At 43.1% G+C, this 22730-nt stretch overlaps 1 protein-coding gene across 1 annotated transcript in view; it reads right to left on the bottom strand.

Moving 5' to 3' along the window:
- The window catches only part of PPP2R5C (protein phosphatase 2 regulatory subunit B'gamma), a 179711-nt gene that overhangs the window by 134728 nt on the left and 22253 nt on the right, over positions 1 to 22730 (bottom strand). The window contains exon 3 of the mRNA XM_024201468.2: positions 12556 to 12715. Within this exon, the coding sequence (XP_024057236.1) occupies positions 12556 to 12715 (160 nt within the window). The remainder of the gene's footprint in view (positions 1 to 12555; positions 12716 to 22730) is intronic.

The following is a 22730-nucleotide window of genomic DNA, read 5'->3' as shown; positions in this document are numbered from 1 at the left end:
TTGGATGAGGATGCGAAGGGGGAGGGAGACCCAGAGGACAACTTGGAGGTCAGAGATGCATGAAGACAGGAGCTCTTCTCTACCCCGGAGGAGACTAGCCAGTCACAGCTGTCGGAGCTTGGCAAAGAACAAACAGGAGGAGGCCCCTGGTAAGTGGCTTTGATTTTGGGAATCGCTGAAGCGAGTTGTTGGGGGCAGGAGGGGTGCAGAAAGTAGGCTGATGTCTGTATGATGAGCGTACCACCACATGCCTAGTTTGAGCAGTGGAACAGGCTGTTGATTGACTCCCTTACTTCATGGGAATCTGCCTCAGAGACCTCCACGAAACTCTCATGGAGGTACTGGACAATCTGCTGCCGCAGGTTCTTTGGAAGAGCTGCTTTGTTTCTTGTCCCATTAAAGGTAACTTTCCCGCGTCACTCTGCCGTCACGAGGTGGTGGGACCATTGCTGTACACAGGCGAGCCACATAAAGGCCAGGGCGGAAGCCGCAATCTTGGAGAAAACCATCTCTTGATTCCCTGCTCACCCTCAGCAGCAAGATATCTTCCATAATGAATACAGCCTGTGGAAAATGTGGGGACAGGAATGATTATAAGCCCCCCCACCCACAGCGCTGGCTCTCCCCAAGAGCCACGTGCCCAGTGTACAGTATGGTCCTGGAACACTGATTTCTCCTGCCCCGTGGTTACTCAACATTTTGGGGGTCTTGTGGCTCATGTGTGTTGCCTGGGGTCAGCCAGTTAGTGACAGGTATGTGAATAGTGAATGTGTTTTAAAATCACTGAATCAGTGGTCTGTGTGTTACAAACAATACTGCTTTTGTAAAATTTTGCATTTTGGCTTCACAGATACGACCTTGGGAGCCCTGCCATGAGGAGGGTCTCGTGGTGGGTGGGTGAACAGGCGAATGGAAGGCGAGGAGGGATCTGGTGACGGACAGGGGAGTCTCGTGGTGGGATGTGGTGAGCAGGTGGGGCCAGAGGCAGAGCGGGGTTGAGTGTGGGCAGGCCCTGGGCAGAAGAGGCAGGACAGGGAGCCTCTTTGTCATCACTGGCTGAACGGCTGCTCAGAATTAGAAAGCAGCCACGAAGAACTAAAGAGGACTTTCTGCATAATGTCATGATGCACTCCATGGCCCAAAAACAAGAATTGAAGGAGTGGCAGGACAGCGAGAAGAGGGACCGAAAGGACAATGCGGCGCGCCAGAACGAAGCCACAGAGCAGCTCTTAAACATTACGGAGTGCGAAGCGGACATGCTCCAGGCGCTATTAGCACTGCAAACCGAGCAGCTCCACACCCGCCCTCCCCTGCAGCTGTTGTCACAAAACTCTTTCCCACGCGCCCTCCAGACACTGCCAACAGACTCTTATCAACCTCCTGGCTCCAGTCTGTACCTGCTGCATTCCACTCCTTCCCCGTCACAGTCCAACCCTGTGGACTCCCAGTACCCACTGCACTGTACTCCAAAGGAGAAGGCTGGATAGAATACCTGAACATACACAAATCTTTAACCGCCCCAGAACCCCACCTCGTCTTGGGATCCTCTCTTCCTCTATCCCCCTCAGTGCTGATGTGTTTTTTTTGTTTGTCTCTCTCCTCCAGTTGTTTTTTTAATACAAGAATTATTTTGGTTTGAAAGCAATCTTTATTCTATTAATTGAAAGCAACAGAGTCCTGCAAAGCAACAGGCAATTTTCTTAAACCTTCATAGTGAATTGTCTGCACCAATCACGGTCACCTCCTAGCATTACAAGCACTGCACTCCCAAGCATAGCAACAAATATTAGAATCAGAGTTATAGACTTTAAGGTCAGAAGAGACCATTATGATCATCTAGTCTGACCTCCTGCACAACACAGGCCACAGAATCTCACCCACCCACTCCTGTAATAAACCCCTAACCTATGTCTGAGCTACTGAAGTCCTCAAATCATGGTTTAAAGATCTCAAGGTGCAGAGAACCCTCCAGCAAGTGACCCCTGCCCCACGCTGCAGAGGAAGGCAAAAAAAAAACCCCAGGGCCTCTGCCAATCTGCCCCGGAGGAAAATTCCTTCCTCCGACCCCAAATATGACGATCAGCTAAACCCTGAGCATGTAGGCAAGACTCACCAGCCAGACACCCAGGAAAGAATTCTCTGTAGTAACTCAGATCCCACCCCATCTAACATCCCATCACAGGCCATTGGGTATATTTACCGCTAATAGTCAAAGATCAATTAATTGCCAAAATTAGGCTATCCCATCATACCATCCCCTCCATAAACTTATCAAGCTTAGTGGCTTTCAGCTTCAAATTGCTGCCTGAAGGCATCCCTGATCCTTATGGCCCCGCGCTGCGCCCCTCTAATAGCCCTGGTCTCTGGCTGTTCAAATTCAGCCTCCAGGCACTGAGCCTCAGCGGTCCAGCCCTGAGTGAAGCATTCACCCTTCCCTTCACAAACATTATGGAGTATACAGCACACAGCTATAAGCATAGGAATATTGTCATCAACCAGGTCCAGCCTCCCATATAGGCAATGCCAGTGGGCCTTTAAATGGCCAAAAGCACACTCAACAGTCATTCCGCACTTGCTCAGCCTGTTGTTGAACTGCTCCTTGCTGCTGTCAAGGTGCCCCATGTATGGCTTCATATGCCACAGCATTAAGGGGTGGGCAGGGTCTCCCAGGATCACAATGGGCATTTCAACTTCCCCTACGGTGATCTTCTGGTATGGGAAGAAAGTCCCTGCTTGCAGCTTCCTGAACAGACCAGTGTTCCGAAAGATGTGTGCATCATGCAACTTTCCAGACCAGCCTGCGTTAATGTCCATGAAATGCTCGCGGTGATCCACAAGCACCTGGAAAACCATAGAGAAATACCCTTTCCAATTAATATACTCGGTAGCTACGTGGTCTGGTGCCAGAATTGGAATATGCTTGCCATCTATCGCACTTCCACAGTTAGGGAAGCCCATTTGTGCAAAGCCATCCACAATGTCACACACGTTGCCCAGAGTCACAGTCTTTCAGAGCAGGATGCAATTAATGGCTCTGCACACTTCCGTCAAGACGAGTCCAACGGTCAACTTTCCCACTCTGAACTGGTTAACGACCAATCGGTAGCAGCCTGGAGTAGCCAGCTTCCACAGTGCAATCACCACGCGCTTCTCCAACGGCAGGTCAGCTCTCATTCTCGTGTCCTTGCGCCGCAGGGCTGGGGCGAGCTCATCATACAGGCCCATGAACGTGGCTTTCCTCATCCAAAAGTTCTATAGCCACTGCTCATCATCCCAGACATGCATGATGATGTGATCCCACCACTCAGTGCTTGTTTCCTGAGCCCAAAAGCTGCATTCCATTGTGGTCAGCACCTCCATGAATGCCACAAGCTATCTCGTGTCGTAGCTATTACGCATGGTGAGATCAACGTCAAACTCCTCTTGCCTTTGTAGTTTAAGGAATAACTCCACTGCCACTCGTGAGGTGTTAGTGAGAGCTGGCAGCATATTGGTCAACAGTGTGGATCCATTCCTGCAGACCGAAGAGAAAGAGCACGCAGTACACAAACCATTGAAAGATGACACCAAATGCAGATGGAAGCACAGGGATTGCTGGGATGCGAAGCAATGCATCACAGGGCATTGGGACAGGACCCAGGAAACCCCCTCAACCCCCTCCACCTTCCCACAACTCTTAGCGGCAGAAGAGGAAGAGATGCTCTGTGAGATAGCTGCCCAGAGTGCACTGCTCCGAATACTGCTGCAAATGTGAACATGCTATTGCGCAGGCAGCTGACAGTGTGAACACACAACAGTGTTTTCCCTTCAGCGCTCTCTGAGCGGTGCTGTATCTGCCGGTGCTGTAACTCTGCAGTGTAGACATACCCTGATACGGCTTAGAGAAAAAAACAAAGGTGAATAGCTTGGTTGATATGATATTCAGAGGACCCCTTTGGTGAGTGGTGCGCAAACTTTTCCAGGTACATCCCCTCTTACCATTAACAGAATCTGTCCATTTCCCCCCTCCCCCCATTTACTGAACAGTGAAGGCTTCCTCAGCAGTGCAGTTGGGCTGAAGGCAAAGCTCGGGCAAAACTGGGGATGATGGGGTGCTAGTGCTAGAGGCAGAGCTGGGCCTGGGGGCAGAGCAGAGCAGGAATCATGGCACTCCTTCCCCGTCCCCACAGGGGCTGGTCGAGGCATGGAGGCAGAGCAGGACTGGGGGCTGAATGGGGCTGGGGGAGGAGCAAGCCTAGGGCCAGAGCAGGGTGCTCCCTCCCCACCCCCAATGGGGGCTGGCCCAGGCCCCACCGTGTACAATCCTGAACATTCATCCACGTCCCCCGGGAGTGGAGGGGGTGTGCCCCACAGTTTGGGGACCACTGCCTTAGGTAAGCATTTTGGAGGAGGTCTTAAATATACCTTCTCCTTGGAAAACAAAGTAAAGGGAGAGCCATTATCTCTTCAACTCTTTGAGCAGAAGTGATGGCCAACAAGAAGGCCATCTTCATAGACAGATGTAGCAGCAAGCATGTAGCTAATGGTTCAAAGGGTCATTTCATGAGATGGTAAAGAACCAGGTTGAGATCCCAAAGCAGTGTAGAGGCTCTAAATTAGTGGGAAAAGATTCAGAAGTCCTTTCAGGAATCTCACTGTGGTCGAATGAGCAATTACTGAGAAACCTTTACTGGCACATGGAAAGCTGTTACTGCCGCTAAATGAACTCGGATGGAACTCTTAGAAAGGCCTGAATTTTTCAATTCCAACAGGTAATCCAAGATTGAGGAAAGGGACAACGGGATAGGAGAAAGATGACACCAGTTACACCAAAGGTTATATCCTCTCCATATCTGAAGGTAAATATGTCTAGTAGATTCTTTTCCGCTATTTAACAGTATATTTTGTACTTCTGATGAATACACAATCTCTAGACCTAAGAACCATTGAGGAACCAAGCTTGTAGTTGAGGGTTTTCAGGTTGGGGGGGGGAAGTGTCTGACATATTCTGAGACAACCTTCAAGGTTTGATCAGGAGCTGCCACAGAAGTGGCAGAGGACAAGAGGGGAGTTTGATAAGGTAAGGAAATCAAACCTGTCTTGGCCAAGTTGGTGCAATCAAAATGACTTCTGTTTGGTCCTGTCTGATCTTGACAAGTACCTTTAAGAACAATGGAATTGTAGGATATGCATAAAAAAAAGACTTTGTCCATGTAACGAGGAAAGCATCTCCTAGAGATTGAGGACCATGCTGCCAGTGGGTTTCATAGGTATCTGCTGACAGCAGGGAAATGGTGAGACTGAGGAACCTTGGGTTCGATTCCAGGCTTTGGAAGGGAATGTGTTCCAGTGGGCACAGACTCTCTTGCCCATTTTCTCCCCCAGCTTGACCCCTTCTGCCCTGTCCGAGACCGGCTAGAGTAGTCAGAAGGATGTTAAATTAATAACAAAAAGGAAGGGTAAAAAGAGGGAGGATATGACTACTCATTTAGCACAGAATCAAGATGTTGAGAACAAAATTAATCAAGCAACCAAAGGGCATACAGAGTACAAATTCTTGAGTTGCCTATACACCAATGCTAAGAACTTGACAGCAAACAAGAGGAACTGAAATTGCTCATCTATAGGCATAAATTCAATCTAATCGGTATTACTGAAACCTGGTGGGATGATTCGCACAACTGGAATGTTAAAATCCATGGTTATAAGATATTTAGGAAGGATCGAGTGGGCAAAAGGGGAGGGTGACTGGCACTTCATGTCAAAAATGGCATAAACTGTTCCTGAGTCACTGAAACTCAGAAGAAAATTATCTTGAATGCTAATGGATCAATGTTCTAACAGATAAAGCACAAGATGGGATATTAGTTGGTATCTGCTACAGACAACCAAATCACACTAGAGAATAGGATGACCGGTTCCTTATGCACCCATCTGTAATATGTCTGAAAAAAGCTCTGATCATGGGGTACTTCACTTTGAGTGACATGCTGAAGGTCTCATACTGCCAGTACTAAAACATCTTTGGAATTTCTAGATATCATAGATGACAATTTCGTAACTCAAAAAGTGTTGAATCCAACATGGGGGGATTATATGTTAGACCCCATCTTAACAGATAAAGAGAAACTGATCACACAACTAGAAATTAATGGTAACTTAAGTACAAGTGACCACAACCTGATCACATTTATAATGCATAAATAGAGGTTAATACCTTTAGGGTACATTGCATTAAAAATGCAATTGTGTATGTGTTATTGTGGCATTGTATGTATCTTCTCTAGTAGGGAGGGAGGATGCTAATATACTTCCTTTGAAGCCATCCCACTGAAGAGCTATTAGTCCTGGGAGAATTGTGCATCATTGCATGTGCACAGAATTCATGGCCTCCGCACATTTATTTGCTTACTTGCAGAAAAATGAAAGGGAAGCAAAGGGAAGCTGCAAGAGTAGTCATGCGCCCACTCTGGCAGTGCAGACAGGTCAGTGTGGGCACCCAGAGCATCTGGTAGAGATGTAAGTCACCACCTTGGGGAGGAGGGAAGGGCTGGGAAGTCATGTGTGTGAGGGGGAGAGAGAGAGAGAGAGAGAGAGACAGACAGACAGAGACAGACACTCTGTCCCTCTCGCTCACTATTGCAGCATGCTCGGCGTGGAGGGGCAGAAGTTTGGGGTATTTCTGAAGAGGTAGGCATGGGGCAGGCTCTGTTTCCTTAGGCAGAGGAGAATGTAGCGGCCTGCCTGCTTAGTGAATTGTTCCCATTGTTCTTAGTGAATTCCTCCAGGAGTATAAAACAGGTGTAAAATTTTAAGGCTTCTTTACATTGCCAGAGTGGTGTAAAGGAGCCTTATTATAAAGGACAGTGTGGCCTTATAAATGCTTATGGTGCTTTAGTGATTAGAATTGGTCTAAATTTTTGAACTGAAAAAATGTCCTATCAAAATGTACTCCATGAAGTGTTTTCTATTGACCTTTTTGGAGATGGTCAGTAGACAGTATAAACTGTGAGTTTGAGTCCCCAGCCCTCAATTGTTCTTCAGTTGCCTATGATGAAACACTTAGCATATGGCTGCACATATTTGTTGACTATTAGAAGTAAAGGGTCGATACTAGCTACATTATTATTAGACTGAAGAGGTTTGGTGATTTCTTCCAAAGCTCCTCACTCCCATTCTCCATCCATTGTATTGTAGTTTAAATAAATTACCAAAATAATTGAAACTAGCTGGATTATATTGCATTATTTTGAGGAAAAAATTGCAGAATTTTAAAATATTGAGTGCAGAATTTTTAATATTTTGGTGCAGAATTTTAATTTTTTTGGCACAGAATTCCCCCAGGAGTAAGATATGCATATACTAGTTCAAACTGGATTCTCCAGGGACCAACAGACAAGGAAAGGGCTTTTGGATAAACAGCCTGATTTTCAAACAGCTCAGGGCCTTCTCCCTGATCCAACAAATGGACAGGCAGGGACATGCAACCTAGATGGAGCTACTATAAGCTGGATGCACAGAATCTCGGTGCACTGTTCCTGGAGAGTAGATATCAGTGGTTCACAGTCATGCTGGAAGGGCATAACGAGTGGGGTCCCCCAGCGATCAATTCTGGGTCTGGTTCTGTTCAATATCTTCAACAATGATTTAGAGCAGGGGTTCTCAACCTTTTTCTTTCTGAGGCCCCCCCAACATCCTATAAAAACTCCACGGCCCACCTGTGCCACAATAACTGGTTTTCTGTGTATAAAAGCCAGGGCTGGCATTAGGGGGTGGTAAATAGGGCAATTGCCTAGGGCTCCATGTCACAGGGTCCCCCATGAAGCTACATTGCTCAGGCTTTGGCTTCAGCCCCGGGTGGTGGGGCTCAGGGCCTTGGGCTTCAGCCCCATGCAGTGGGGCTTCGGCTTTCTACCCGGGGACCCAGGAAATGTAATGCTGGCCCTGCTTGGCAGCCCCCCGAAACCTGCTTGCGGCCTCCCAGGGAGCCCCAGACCCCTGGTTGAGAATCACTGATTTAGATAATGACAGAGAGTACACTTATAAAGTTTGCGGATGATACCAAGATGGGAGGGGGTTGCAAGTGCTTTGAAGGATAGGATTAAAATTCAAAATGATCTGGACAAACTGGAGAAATGGTCTAATGAAATTCAGTAAGGACAAATGCAAAATACACTTTTAGGAAGGAACAATCAGTTTCACACATGCAAAATGGAAAATTGCTGCCTAGGAAGATATATTGCAGAAAGGGATCTGGGAATCCTAGTGGATCACAAGCTAAATATGAATGAACAGTGGAACACCGTTGCAAAAAAAGCAAACATCATTGTTAGTGATGGTAATATAGTATTTAGGCCTGTTTATTAGCCTGAGGTAGAATCTGGGGTTTTGTTTGCCTGTTTGACTTTTGATACTCTTATATCCTTACTAACATGTGTGAACAAAGACACTGTGTTGCATCTGCCCACAGCCACATGGGGTTTATAGCACAATGAGAAAAGATAAGGAAGAGAGTTAAAGTGTTGCTGGGTATGGTGGGAGTTTTTTATTTATTTATTTATGTGATTATAAAAATCACACACACTTGAAGGCTGCCTGACTCCTCTCCCAAGCCAAGGTCAAGCAACCAGTTGGGAGGGGTGAAGAGCATGGGGGTGGAGGGCAGGTATAAGAAACACTAAAAGCCAAAGAAACAGTGACCCTGGCTGAAACACAACCTCACTCCCTACCCCTCCAATGGGGTTTAAAAAAAAAAAAAAAGGTGTTACCAAAGCCCCCAGACTCACGACCCTCCAAAATGGACCATGACCATAAACTGGATGGGGGGCAGCTAGAGGTGTGCACTAAAGCTATAATTAAGCCTGCTAAGAAAGAGGAGAGGGGACAGGGAAATCTCTGCTGGTGTACAGAGCTGTGGGATTATGCTTGCTTGGTAACCTCAATAACATCGCATTGCCTGCACTTTGGACTCCGGCCTTCTGCTTTCTGTCTCCATGACAAGAACCAAGGAAGGGCGAGGGGAAGCCCTAACAATCATTCTGGGATGTATTAGCAGGAGTGTTGTAAGCAAGACACGACAAGTAATTCTTCCACTCTACTCCGTGCTGATTAGGCCTCAACTAGAGTATAGTATCCAGTTCTGAGTGCCACATTTCAAGAAAAATGTGGACAAATTGGAGAAAGTCCAGAGAAGAGCAACAAAAATTATTAAAGGTCTAGAAAACATGACCTATGAGGGAAGATTGAAAAAAATTGGGTTTGTTTAGTCTGGAGAAGAGAAGACTGAGAGGAGACATGATAAATTTTCAAAGTACATAAAAAATTGTTACAAGGAGGAGGGAGAAAAATTGTTCTCCTTAACCTCTGAGGATAGGACAAGCAGCAATGGGCTTAAACTGCAGCAAGGGAGGTTTAGGTTGGACATTAGGAAAAAATTCCTGTCAGGGTGGTTAAGCACTGGAATAAATTGCCTAGGGAGGTTGTGGAATCTTGATCACTGGAGATTTTTAAGAGCAGGTTAGAAAAATACCTGTCAGGGTAGTCTAGATCAGTGGTTCTCAAACTGTGGGTCAGGACCTCATTTTAATGGGATCATCAGGGCTGGTATTAGACTTGCTGGGGCTCGGGGCTGAAGCCAAAGTCCGAGCCCCATTGCCCAGGGCTGAAACCCTCAAGCTTTACCACTCCCTATGGAGGCAGAGGTTGGGCTTTGTCCCCCCTTGCCCTAGGCGATGCGGCTCAGGCTTCAGTCTCTCTTCCCGGGGTCATGTAGTAATATTTGTTGTCAAAAGGGGGGTCGTGGTGCAAGCAAGTTTGAGAAACCTTGGTCTAGATAATACTTTGTCCTGCCATGAGTGCAGGGAACTGGACTAGATGACCTCTCAAGGTCCCTTCCACGCCTACAATTCTACATGTATATTACATATATCAACAAATCGTCAAGTGCAGTGGGATGAAAGATACTGTGAAAATGTTAAGGGAAGAGGGTTTTGGTTTTTTTAAGTTATAACATCTTACTGAAGTTACGTTTTTATAAAAATAAGACTGAATACACTTTCAAACAAAAAATGCACAGAACTGAGTGAACTTCAGTGCTGAAACAGTATTTTATATCAGAGGGGTAGCCGTGTTAGTCTGGATCTGTAAAAAGCAACAAAGAGTCCTGTGGCACCTTAAAGACTAACAGATGTATTGGAGCATAAATTTTCGTGGGTGAATGCCCACTTCGTCAGACGCATTTTAAATTTAATCGTCATCCAAGAGGTTCAGTGTTTTCTCCTAATAGCAAACTTATTGCTATGTATATTTAATTCACCTAATGAGTTTAAATGGATAGATTGTCAAAATCAAAAGGATCGGGTATATATTTTTAAAAATATAACATTTACCATGCTGACATTACCACAGTAAAAAGTATTCCTTCTGTTTGAATACTTATACTGGAAAATCAAGACTGGATTTCATTAGTAAAAAAAATTCTGCATATTCTGTGTTTCATAATAGAAAACTTTTCCAGAAGTCATAACATTATTAACGGACCATTCTGCAATTGAGTCTTATTTCTCAACAGATCAAGAGTGTGTTAGAGACTTCATATAATCCTTACAGAATAATCCACTCTGGTTTTCAACAATGCACATCAATGGTTAATCCAAGAATTTGTTTGAGGGACTGGTAATAGGATAGAATTTTCCACCTCCATGACACTTACCAAGGTCAAAACATCATTGCCAGTTTTTAATGGACTGTTTCTCACATCAACATTGACAGTCTGGTTTACAGTTTAAGCACTGAAGCCAAAGTCTGAATGGGCATGGACACTTGTACTCCGTTGACTACCTTGTACTCCCTAGGTGTTCTCTCGTCTTATTCTTTGATTGTAAACTTTGAGCAGGTAACATCTTTTTTTGTGTTTGTACAGTGCCTTTCACAATGGGTTACTATCAATACACAAATAATACTTGTCCATAGAAGTGGTCATGCCAGAACAGGATTCATTACACTAGCAGGGTTGTATGGAGAAGCCTGCACTAACACTGCCCTTCTTTGGGTAAAGAAAGGTTGTTGGTCCCCAGGGCTGTGAACGTAAGTACTAAATTCACCACCTCACAAAGAATGGAAAGTAATGCAAAAAATAAGTTGTCATCGTGTAACTATGGTGGAATGGTCAGGATAGCTGAACACGCACAGAGATGTGAATGTTAATGTTATTTATAGTCTGTGGCACTAAAGCATTTTTTATTTACAGGTTTTATAAAATAAATGGAAAGCATCTATTAAGTTAGCACCCCTTGAAAGAAACAAAGAAATGTTCTATTTGGAGACTGTTCTGCTAATGCAGCGCACATCAGTTGCTGCAAAATATTTTTCTTCCTTTGTTTATCACTAATTTCATCTGCTTGGAATCAGGACAGTAGAGCCTAACCCTCCCTATTCTTGCAAGAAGTGTCACATAACGAGCAAAAAAGTTAACACTGGCTTAAAAACTAACATAATTTCCTCATTTTCAAAGAACACTAATAAAATTTAAGCGGGGAAATGAAGAATTTAGGAAAAAGTCTCTCTCAGCCACTTTCACACTGCCTACAACACTGTTGTTAAAACACACCACTCTAAGGCTTTCACTTCCATCTTTAACAGATACCAAAGAGTAATATATACCCCACCTCTAAACTTGCACTCTAGCACAAAACGTTAAAGCATCCTTGGTCACTTTTGTATCAACAGATCAGCTCACCTTACATCATATATGCCACATGTTCGGAAGTTGTTCTGCCTTAAGATTGCTGATGTCGCTGTTTACGTTTTGTGCTATAATACAAGTTTGCACAAAATGGACTACTAGCAGAAACAAGTAGTAATAAGATATCAAAGAAAAGTTAGAAATTTTCTCCCTTCACCAAAGCTGGTCAGTGTGGTTTCAAAACGTCACAAAACTTAATACTTCATTCTAAACAAAAAGGGAGAAATTCACTTACACTCAGAGGGCTAACACAAGGCCCTCTATACCACTTTAGCCCTCCAGAAGGATTCAGGCAGATTAGACACATAAAAGGGGCTCCACATCCACTAAATTCCAGAGGTTAGTTTAGCGCTGGTCCTGAATAGGGTTGTGTGGAGGGGGTTGAGCGTATTTAGGATGAGGAGGGCTGCTGAATCTGAGAATTCTGTGGCCCAAAAGCTGCTGTAAAAGGAGGAGTGGGGGTGATGGAGGAAGGGCAGCTGCATGGCCTACCTGTGGGTTTTGGTGTGTGAAATCTAAACCTCTCAACACTGCTTAGTCTTCCACACAAAACCCAATTACAACGGTTTTACGTGGAAAGGAGTGAATTTCACCCTAAAGTAGCATCTGGTCAAGCTGTACTCAAGTGACAATTACACCTATACCAACCTTGATTTTTTGGGCAGGGGGAGGGCGCACATTAGGAAATCTTCACTTCAGTTGTGATAGAAGACAACATATATTTATATAAAAAAAAAGCCAACTTTTGGAAATTAAAGTGTATGTCTATTATTAAGTTACCCCTAAGAACTCCAAAACTTTAACAAAGATCATAGAAGGAAAAAAACAGATACCTTTTAAAGCTGGCAGTTTTTGGAGTTCTCTGTTATTGCTAACATTAAACCTTGAAGAACTCTGCCGTTTTTCCTTCTTCAGTACAGTCTGTGGAGCAGGTACTTTGATTTTAGATAATTGTGCTGGGGGAGGAGCGCTGTTTGTTTTTTTGTTTGACACCTGTTTTAAAAAAAAACACAACATTTAAATGTAGTTGAGCTTGTTAAACAGAACATTCTAAAAACAGAGTTAGGTTACAGGCAAGTTTGATTTTGCTAAAAACAGAACAAAATTCTAATCAACTTATTCTATCTTACCTCTGACTGCATAGCCACCTACTTCCCTGCTCGTTCTTTCCAGTTAGTCTTGACTTTGTCACAATTCTCCACAGATGTGGAATATCATTCTGTCACTTGTGTTGCCTAACCTATTTGGAACTGTCTACTCCCCTCCCCCCACCCCATGTACAGACATTTCCATAGTGTATGTATGTCACATTGCTTTCCCCCCCCACACACCTTTGCCTGTCTTGTCTTTTTAGGGTATGTCTACACTGCAATAAAAGACCTGCAGTACTGCCGTGGCTAGCCTGGGTCAGTTGATTTGGGCTCATGGGGCTCATGCTGCAGGGCTATAAAATTGCAGGGGGGTGGGTCTCAGAGTCCAGCCAGAGCCTGAATGTCAACATTGCTATTTTTAGCCCTGCAGCCCGAGTCAGTGCTTTTGCCATCTTGAAGCCACTGCCACCAGTTGCACTACCTGTATACAGAAATACAAAGATTTATTTGAACACTGCAAGTACCCCTCAGCATGCACAGGCAGGACTTAACTTCCTCCCAGTTTCCCACTTTCTCTCTCCATCTTCCCACCGCCCAACCAAGACAACATAAAACAAGACAGTTTAGCATTAAGATAAAGATAGACAGCACCTCTACCAACAGGTAGTGCCATCTACACTGATCATCATAATATGATACCAGAAGAGAATACTTAATAAGGATATAATTTCTCTAAGAGTAAAGTAATTTTATGAGTATAACAAGAATTGATCTAGCTAGAGACATTACTGCAAACTTTTCAATGCTTTTTGAATTATCTGTACTGGAAAAAAAAATTTACACTGAAGTATACGTGTCTGCAAATACAATTGACATGTCTCTGTAACAATACAAAGCCCATTCTCCTTTTGCTATTTCTTGTACTGTCAAGGGCAAAATTGCTGAAAAAACGCTGATTCCTGACTTTGGCCTGGTCCCCACTAAGCCCCCACTTTGGACTAAGGTACGCAAATTCGAAGTACCTTAGTCCGAACTTACCGCGGGTCCAGACGCGGCAGGGAGGCTCCCCCGTCGATGCCGCGTACTCCTCTCGTCGAGCTGGAGTACCGGTGTCGACGGCGAGCACTTCCGGGATCGATCTCAGAACATCGATTGCCTGCCGCCGGACCCTCCGGTAAGTGTAGACGTACCCTCAGACAAGTAGTCAGACTAATACGGACTACAGCAGGAGTTAAAATGAGGTACATACGGTAGCCAGCAAAGTATGGTTTCATCTCAGCATGAAGTTACAGATGCAAGAAACCAGATTCAGTTGCATTTTCACTGGAATACTGTTGTCCTAAATTTTAAGCTACTTTTTGTTCACCTCTTCACACTCTACAAGCATTGCCTGCCCATCAATTCATTACTTTAGTGTTTTAGGTGTGTGGTGAGCAAGTCATGTAATCATTCACAGTCAGCAGCAACGAGAAAGCTGAACTGAACCCCGAGTGAATCCCTTCCTCTCTGGGCAACAACTCAGGAGTAATAACAGTGCTTTCCCCTACATAAAACTACAGCACCCCCTATGCATACATCACACTCCTCTCCTCTTTGGCAACATGATCATCCAACCGTCGTGGTGCTCTCATCTGCACTGCAGTCTCTCTAGGACACGCCACAGAGCAGGTGTCTTTCATGATTGTGATCCAATGGGAACCCCCAGCAAGACAGGAGCACTGTCCCCTTCAAGTAGCAACTTCGACACGCTTGGAGTGTCAGACTGCAGGCGGTACCAATAAGGAGAGAATTGATAGTTGGCTCTAGAGGAGGCACACCCGAAGACTCCTCTGGAGCAATATTGCTTGGAGATGAGTGTCTTCTCAGTTGTTGATGTAATGACGGCAAACTTGTCCATTGGCAGTCTGGACTTTATATGAGACGGGACCAGAGGATGATTGTTGAAGGAACCCACCTTGGTCTAGCACCATAACTTCTACTGAATACACTCTTGTGGTGTGAAGGAAAGCAGAGTAGATAATCACATGGGGGAATCCAGAACCTGATCCTGGTGTGTTGCAATTCCTTAGACAGGTTGGGATTATGGTCGAGGCATATTTTAAGACATCATCCCAAGAGTAACTTGGCTAACTCCTGTAATCAGGAATGGGGTGAGATTTGAAGCAATGAGAAACCTTGCAAGACTTGTCAGCTAGTCACCTTTGATGATCTTCGTTACGGCATCTTTGGTTTTCTGCAGCACCCATTTGACCTGACCATTTGCTTGGTGCAACGGTGACAGCTTTAATGAGATTGCTTTTGGAAAAGTCCTTGACCTCATCAGAGGTAAAAGCATTTCTCTTATTGGACACAATAGTATCTGGTAACACAAGTTAGGAATAGTTGACAAGGAGCAGTGATCGTTGTACTACACGTTTGTGATGAGATTAAGATCACTTTGAGCCATTTCAAGGAAGAGTCAACTATGATCAGAAAAGTTCTTTCCCTAAAAAGGACCCCGCAAAGTCAATATGGATTCTTGACCATGGTTTCTTAGTCACTTTCCAGGAAAAAAATGAGGCTTTTGGTGGGTTATTTCGAGTAGGTTGGTATGTGCTACAGTCAGGCCTTGTTACACTACAAAATAAGTTGACTTAAGTTAGGTGGACATACAGCCACCGCAGTAATTACCACAGTGGTTCATGTCCAAAGAACGCCCTTTCTATCCATGGTTTGCGTCCTCCTCAGAAATGCTTCCACCAACTTAACTCTGTGGGGCATTCTGCAGCAAACAGCTGGAGTCCTGCTTCACCCTGGGGTCCCGCATGGGGCTGACAGCTATGGGCCCCAGCTGTCAGCCCCAGAGCAGGGGGGCTCCACACAGGGCTGACAGCCAACAGGTGATGTAAGTAATGCAATGTCAACACAGACTCTGCACCACCCTAACTACATTGACCTAAGCACTTCTCCTCTCGCAGAGTTAAAGTTATTAGGTCAGTGTAGTGGACAACCTACATCGGCGGGAGCAATGTTGTAGTGTACGTACTTACATATTTAAGTCAATGTAAGCTGCCTTACGTCAACTTAACTCTGTAGCGTAGACCAAGTCTCATTTACAATTATTTCTAGGTCAGCATCGATACCTGGCCACCAGACATAACTTCTGGCTAATGCTTTCATGTGCACAATTCCTTGATGTGCTGCATGTAAGATATCTAAGGTGACTCAGCGACTTCTTTCTGGAATAAAAACACAATGTCCCCGAAAGAGCCAACCTTTATGGGCATAAAGCCCATGTTGACAGTTTAAAAATGGTTTGAACTCTATGGGCAGTTTCCCAGCTGGCCACCTAGCCTCTCTACTCCCAATTAGGTCAGCCAGGGAGGGATTCCAAAACTTCAGCTGGAGGTGGAATGGCACAATCCAGCATCTGTAGCAGCATTCGTCTCAGTACGTGAGTGTTAGCGATTTACTTTTCTGGCTTGTAGACAAGCATGTAGTCGGAAGCACTTAATACGACCCTCCACCGTTGCTTTCACAATGACATGACTGAAGGTGTTAACTTGTTATTGGAGACAATTCCTAGAAGTGGCTTGTGTTCAGTACGACTCTCAACCGCACAACTATAGATGTAATTGTGGAATTCCTTGACTGCAGCAATGATAGCAAGCACTTCTTGACAAGTTTGTGCATATTTTCTCTTGGCGGACCAGAAGGTTCTGAAATAGTAGGCGATAAGTGCCTCAGTTCCATCTGGCAAGGGATGGCCAATAACAGCTCCGATGTTATAAGGCGATGCATCACAGATAACAATCAACAGCCTTTGTTAGTCATAGTGGACGAGAACAGAGTCGGACGTCAATAACTTCTTGATGTTCTTGAAGGCTTCTGCATGCGGACAAGTCCATTTCTATGGAACTGCCTTGTCAAGAATGTAATTATGATGTTCAGCAACCGTTGCCTTTTTTGGAAGAAAACTGGTAGAAATTGAGCAACCCCACAAATGCTTGAAGTTCCTTCTGGAATTTGGCTTGGGGCATCATGGATTGCCCATACTTTGTTTTCTGTCAGGTGGATACAAGATGCATTGATGGGATAATCCAAGAAGGTGAAGCTTGTAACTCCAATTTCACATTTTCCCTTCTTGATTCGAATGCCTGATTTCTCGAATCGACACAAGACTTCTCAAAATTGCTCAGCAAGTTCATCCTCTGTTGATCTCGTAGCAGGACTTCCATATGGTACAGCATCTGGAATTCTGGAAAGCAGAGTTTCCATGAAGTGTTGGAAAATTCTCGGTGCAACAGAAATGCCAAACTGGAGACACTTGACTCAAAATGCTCCTCAATGAGTAATAGTCGTCTGCACATCAGCAGCATCTTTGTCAACAATCAGCTGGTGATATGCTTGGGTAAGGTTGAGTTTTCCAAAGACTTTTCCTCCAGCCAGAACACTGAGCAGTTGGTTAACAAAGCACTGGGTAAAGGTGCTGTTTGAGTGCCTTGTTTGAAAGTGCACTTATCTCCACAGATTCGCATGTCACCATTCCGCTCGACTACATGTACAGTCACGTAACCCATTTTGTAAGTGTAACTAGCTCAAGTATTCCCTGTAGATCTAGCTCAGCATCAATCTTCAGACATAGGGGAAAAGGTACATTCCGAACCTTCATGTTGATCAGCACAACTGCTGAATCCAAGTGGAGCAACACTTGTGGTCCTTGTAAACTCCCAATTCTTCCATTAACAATTGAGGGAATTTGTTGACTATCTGTTTTAGTTGTTCTTCGTTGATGGTATGGATGCTGATTCTCAATAGTGTGAGCCAGTTCCTGCATAAGAGGCTTTCACACTGACATTTTGGGGGCGATGAGAGGCAATCTTGCATAGAAAAGTTGTAGCAAACATTTACTTTACAGCTTCCGATGAGGTTAACTTTTTGTCCATTGTAGTCTCCAAAGCTGCACGACAGACTTGCTAACGTGGGAGTACAATGAGAGGGGAAAAAAGACAAGGTGTCTTCATTGACAGTTGACACTCCAGAGCCTGAGTGGACTTCCATTTCGTACTCATAACCATTAATGAACACTGTTGCAAACGTTTCAGAACCTCGAGATTCTTTGTTGCTCAGAATATGGTAAAGCTTCTTGACATCATTGAAGGAAGTGTTGAGTTTGGTTGACACCTGAGGATGAGAATGCTTGTCACAGTCCTTTTGCTTCACACTGTTGACCTTGATTGGCAGACTCACTCAATGTGACCTTTCTTTTTGTAGAATCGGCACTCCGCATCTTTGAACCTACATGCAGAGCACTTATGCTGTCCTCTGCAGTCTAAACAGATCTTCCAACAATTAATCTTGTCTGTCAACATTGTGCTTGAGTTCCTTTTGTACTGCTGAGTTTGTCAATGACAATCGTCTGATTGTGACAGTGTTCACGTTGTTTGTCGCAACAAAAATTTCTTAAGTGTGCAATGATGCTGTTTCGGTGGCCAGGGCCTATTCCTGAGCAATGGCAAATGTCAAATTCGGCTCAGCAAGGAGATGGCCGTGAAGCGCTTTATCCTGAACTCCACAAACAAGGCGATCTTGCAGCACGTCATTGAGGAAATTACCAAAGTTACATTGTTCAGCATTGTGACGCAGCTTGCAGCCATCTCAACAGCTTGTTGATTTCATTTATGCAACTGAAATCTCCAAACAGATAGCACAGGCGAGAAATGTGCCCTCAGCAAAGCTACAATTTTATTGTATGTCTTGGTCAAAACAGGCGCAACGAACGACTGTATAATTATAGAATCATATGACTGGAAGGGACCTTGAGACAGTTAGGAAGTTTTTCCTTATGTTCAACCTAAGCCTCCCTCGCTGCAATTTAAGCCCATTGCTTCTTGTCCTATCCTCAGAAGTTAAGAACAATAACTTTTCTCCCTCCTCCTTGTAACAACCTTTTATGTACTTGAAAACTTATGTGCCCTCTCAGTCTTTCCAGACTAAACAAACCCAATTTTTTTCAATCTTCCCTCATAGGTCATGTTTTCTAGACCTTTAATCATTTTTGTTGCTCTTCTCTGGACTTCCTCCAATTTGTCCACATCTTTCCTGAAATGTGGCACCCAGAACTGGACACAATACTCCAGCTGAGGCCTAATCAGCCCGGAGTAGGGCGGAAGAATTACTTCTTGTGTCTTGCTTACAACACTCCTGCTAATACATCCCAGAATGATGTTTGCTTTTTTTGCAACAGCGTTACACTGTTGACTCATATTTAGCCTGTGATCCATTATGACCCCCAGATCCCTTTCCACAGTACTCCTTCCTAGGCAGTCATTTCCCATTTTGTATGTGTGCAACTAATTTAATAGATTACAGTAAGTATAGACCTTGCCAAAGGTTGTCATAACATTAAATTTAAAATGTAAAGCAAGTTTATTTTGAAGATAAAGATACTTACGATACATTTTTATATCATTGATTTTTATCCACCTTGTGAAGAGAACAGCTATAACGTAACAGTAGATATAAGCTATGGCTACATTAGAGAGCTTACAGCGGCGCAGCAGCACATAAGCTCTCTAGTGTAGCCACACTACACTGACGGGAGAAAGCTCTCCCGTCGACTTAATCAATCCACCTCCAACAAGTGGCGGCACCTATGTCTGCAGGAGAAGCTCTCTCGTCAACATAGTGCTATCCACACCAGCACTTAGGTCAGTGAAACTCATGTCGCTAAGGGGGGTGGCTTATTCACACCCAAGTAACATAAGTTATACTGACATAAGTGGAAGTATAGACATAGCCTAAGTCTTTAAATCCATCCCATATCTACACATTTCACAGATATAGGGACCTAGGGCTGACTTCCTAAAAAATTTTAAGAAGGACTAACACAATTTTTTTTTTTATCACCTATTGACAAATAACCCCTTTCAATACTAACTACTATGGGATCCACTTCAGAAGCAAAGTCATAGAATAGCTTAAAAATTACAAGTGTGATTCCTATATGCCACTGACTAACCTTTCTGTACATCTAAAGACAGAAGTTTGTCAGATGCTATTTCTGATACTGCCTTTATAAGATACAGGGAAAAAAAAAACTAGCTGTCAGGAAAGCTAGTGAGGATTAAACCTTTAGAAGAGGGGCACTATACATAAGAAAAATGAGAACTTAATGAGAGGCTAAATTCAAACAATTTGATGGTGCAGTCAGGATGGACTGGTATTTAAAATCATGGGTCAGTTTTGATTTCATAACTTTTTTTCCCCTGATGTTCATTTGTTCTTATTGGTATGAAAACCAGATATTATTCAAGCAATTGTGATAGCTTGGCTCAGTAAATTACTTATTCAGATTCTTCATTTTTGTTATGTAAAATTGTAAACATTAAATCTGAGACAATACTTAATGGAAAATGCCACTGTTTCTTTGGTCAAACACTGTATAGATATTAATTTTTTTACTTTAAAAAAATAATTATAGCAGTTTCAATATTTCTGTGGCTGAGGAAGAAGAAAATTTGATTAAATGAGGTTGACGGTGGCAGTATGAGACATTTGTTTTACTTAGTTTCATTATAGAAAATATAATTTTTTCAATATGTATTTCTAAATTTTAGAATAAATGTAGTTTTTTTTTTTTTAAACTAGGGCTTTATATATAGCTGTCATCTTGAAATTATACGTGGAGACATATTTTTACCCCTCTTTGACCCAAAGAGTGCTTCCTTGTCCTAACAACTCTACACCACAGAGAACTGCACACATTGAACTTTAACAGAATCTGTTATTTGAATGGATATATTTTGGATTTGTGTTATTAACAGTAAGCGTGCTGTTAACGTGTTAACAACAGTATTCTTCCCGACAAGAAAAACGTATTGTGTTCCTTGCTGCTGTGACTTTGGAGTTAGATTTGACAGCTGTCAGACAGGGAAACTGCTCTCCTTCCTGTCAGGAAGGTGTGTGTACCTATACAAATTGCAGTTTCCAGCTGCCTTTAAATAAAGTAAGAGAAAAGCTCAAATTAAGTGCCACGTTTCATTAAAATTATATTTACCTACAGACTACACACCATACAGTGTAAGCAGATCTTGAAACTTAACTAAAAGCAGAGTTTGCCCATTCTCTCCATCCTGCATTTGTCCTATTTTCGCCTGTTCAAGGGAGTAAGTGACCTTTAACTTTTTATTTAAATTACTATTTTTGAAACTGTAAAGTAGGACTCAGGCACTCCTAAAGATAACATTAAGAAAAAGACAACTTCAGTTATTTATAAACTGTAGTTTTAGAACTAAATTAAAACACAACCTTAAACTTGATATATTATAAAATCAGCATTGCTGAAGGAAATAACTTTAATATAGCAAATTATCATCCTGAAGGCTGCCAAAATACTTAAGGAGCTATATATTTTAGGGATTGAGCACCCATTTTTTAAATGCAGCCACTTCCGGGGTAGAATGTGCCAGCTACTCTATACAATAGATGTGGGTTGTTTTTCTGGAGGGAAAGCAAAGAGTCAAACTACCGGAAGGGAATTTAGATGGTCAGAATGTACCTGCCTATACTTGAAACAGCCAAGACACCCTAACACCCTTATTTCTGCATAAAGTTTTTACCACTATAGAGGCTGGATTGTTTATTGACTCAGTAGTCATGTGAAACACAATAATTTGCAGAAGATATGAGGCATTTCAGAAGTGCATGTGGATGTCTGATGGGATTAAACCGGAGACTCTCAATCTAAAATCATGAGACCTACAGCTTACCCTTAAAGGACTTAGTCCATTAACCTGAAGCAGTAGCAGGTTAACCAACCTCATTTGGTCCAACTGCTAAAAGTGAACAGACTTACACTGTGATACCATGTGTTATAAAAGTTGAAAGAATGATGAGCCACTTTGAACTGGTAGAAACTGCTAAATAGCTGCATTTGATGACTGCAATAGCCTTTTCTTCAGATGATCTTGTATTCCAAGCTCTTTTGCAGAGTTCCACAAAAGTCCATACTCTCTTCTCAACATCCACATAAAACTATTTGAAGAGATCATGAGAGTTTACAGCCTCCTAGCAGCACCAATACACAGATGCTGCTCAACTGTAAGTTGCCTTGGCTATTGCCTAATATTAGCTATTTGGAAGAGATCAGAAAACAAATGAGCCATTGGCTTAACGTCAACTCAGGGAAGAGAATAGCAGTTATTAAGTGGAAGGAGATTCAGGATTCTTAGGGATCGAGTACTTTGTAAAATATCAGGAGACATTTCATACATGAATCCTATCTTGGTCTTTGCAACGCATAATATTTGTACTGAAGCTGAAGTTCTCAGGTATCTTTGGATATGTACTAGAGAGTAAAATGTGGTGGCAATTCAACCCATTGAACTTCTTTTTCCCCTAATTTATTTAAATAGATAAAAATCTTAAAATAGATGTTTGCGCATTCAAATGTAAATTTTTAGCAATTACATTTAAAAGCAAATTAGGCTGTAAAGAAATCTTACAATGAAAGCCAAACTAGTTCACTCAAGACATACTGTTACTTATTCAACATATTGCCCTCATTTAATGTATTACCCAAATTCAATATATAGTACACTACAGCACTGTAATTACAAATGTCTCAATGCCACGTACTACAGTATTAATATTATTTTCATTCTTTATAATGGAGCCAAAGCCAGTATTCACATTTTTCCAAATGTAAGTACTTTCAGTTTCTGGTGTACAGAAATGTTTTTGCCTTAATTGCTTTTGATTTCAGGTGAGCTAACAGGTGCAAAAAGCATATTTTCTTCATTTGGACTACTGAGGTTCATTGAAAACTGAGAATTCGGTTGAGAGCTGAAAAAACAGGAAAGCTTGTTTTCCCCTCTTCCAATCTCTGAATAAAAACAAGGTATGAGAGCATGAGATCTACTAGGGCTAAAATCTTG

Source organism: Terrapene carolina, unplaced genomic scaffold (assembly GCF_002925995.2).
Source record: "Terrapene carolina triunguis isolate 2854851 unplaced genomic scaffold, T_m_triunguis-2.0 Scaffold96, whole genome shotgun sequence".
In the NCBI taxonomy this organism is placed as follows: domain Eukaryota; kingdom Metazoa; phylum Chordata; order Testudines; family Emydidae; genus Terrapene; species Terrapene triunguis.
This window is presented reverse-complemented; position numbering and strand designations above follow the sequence as displayed.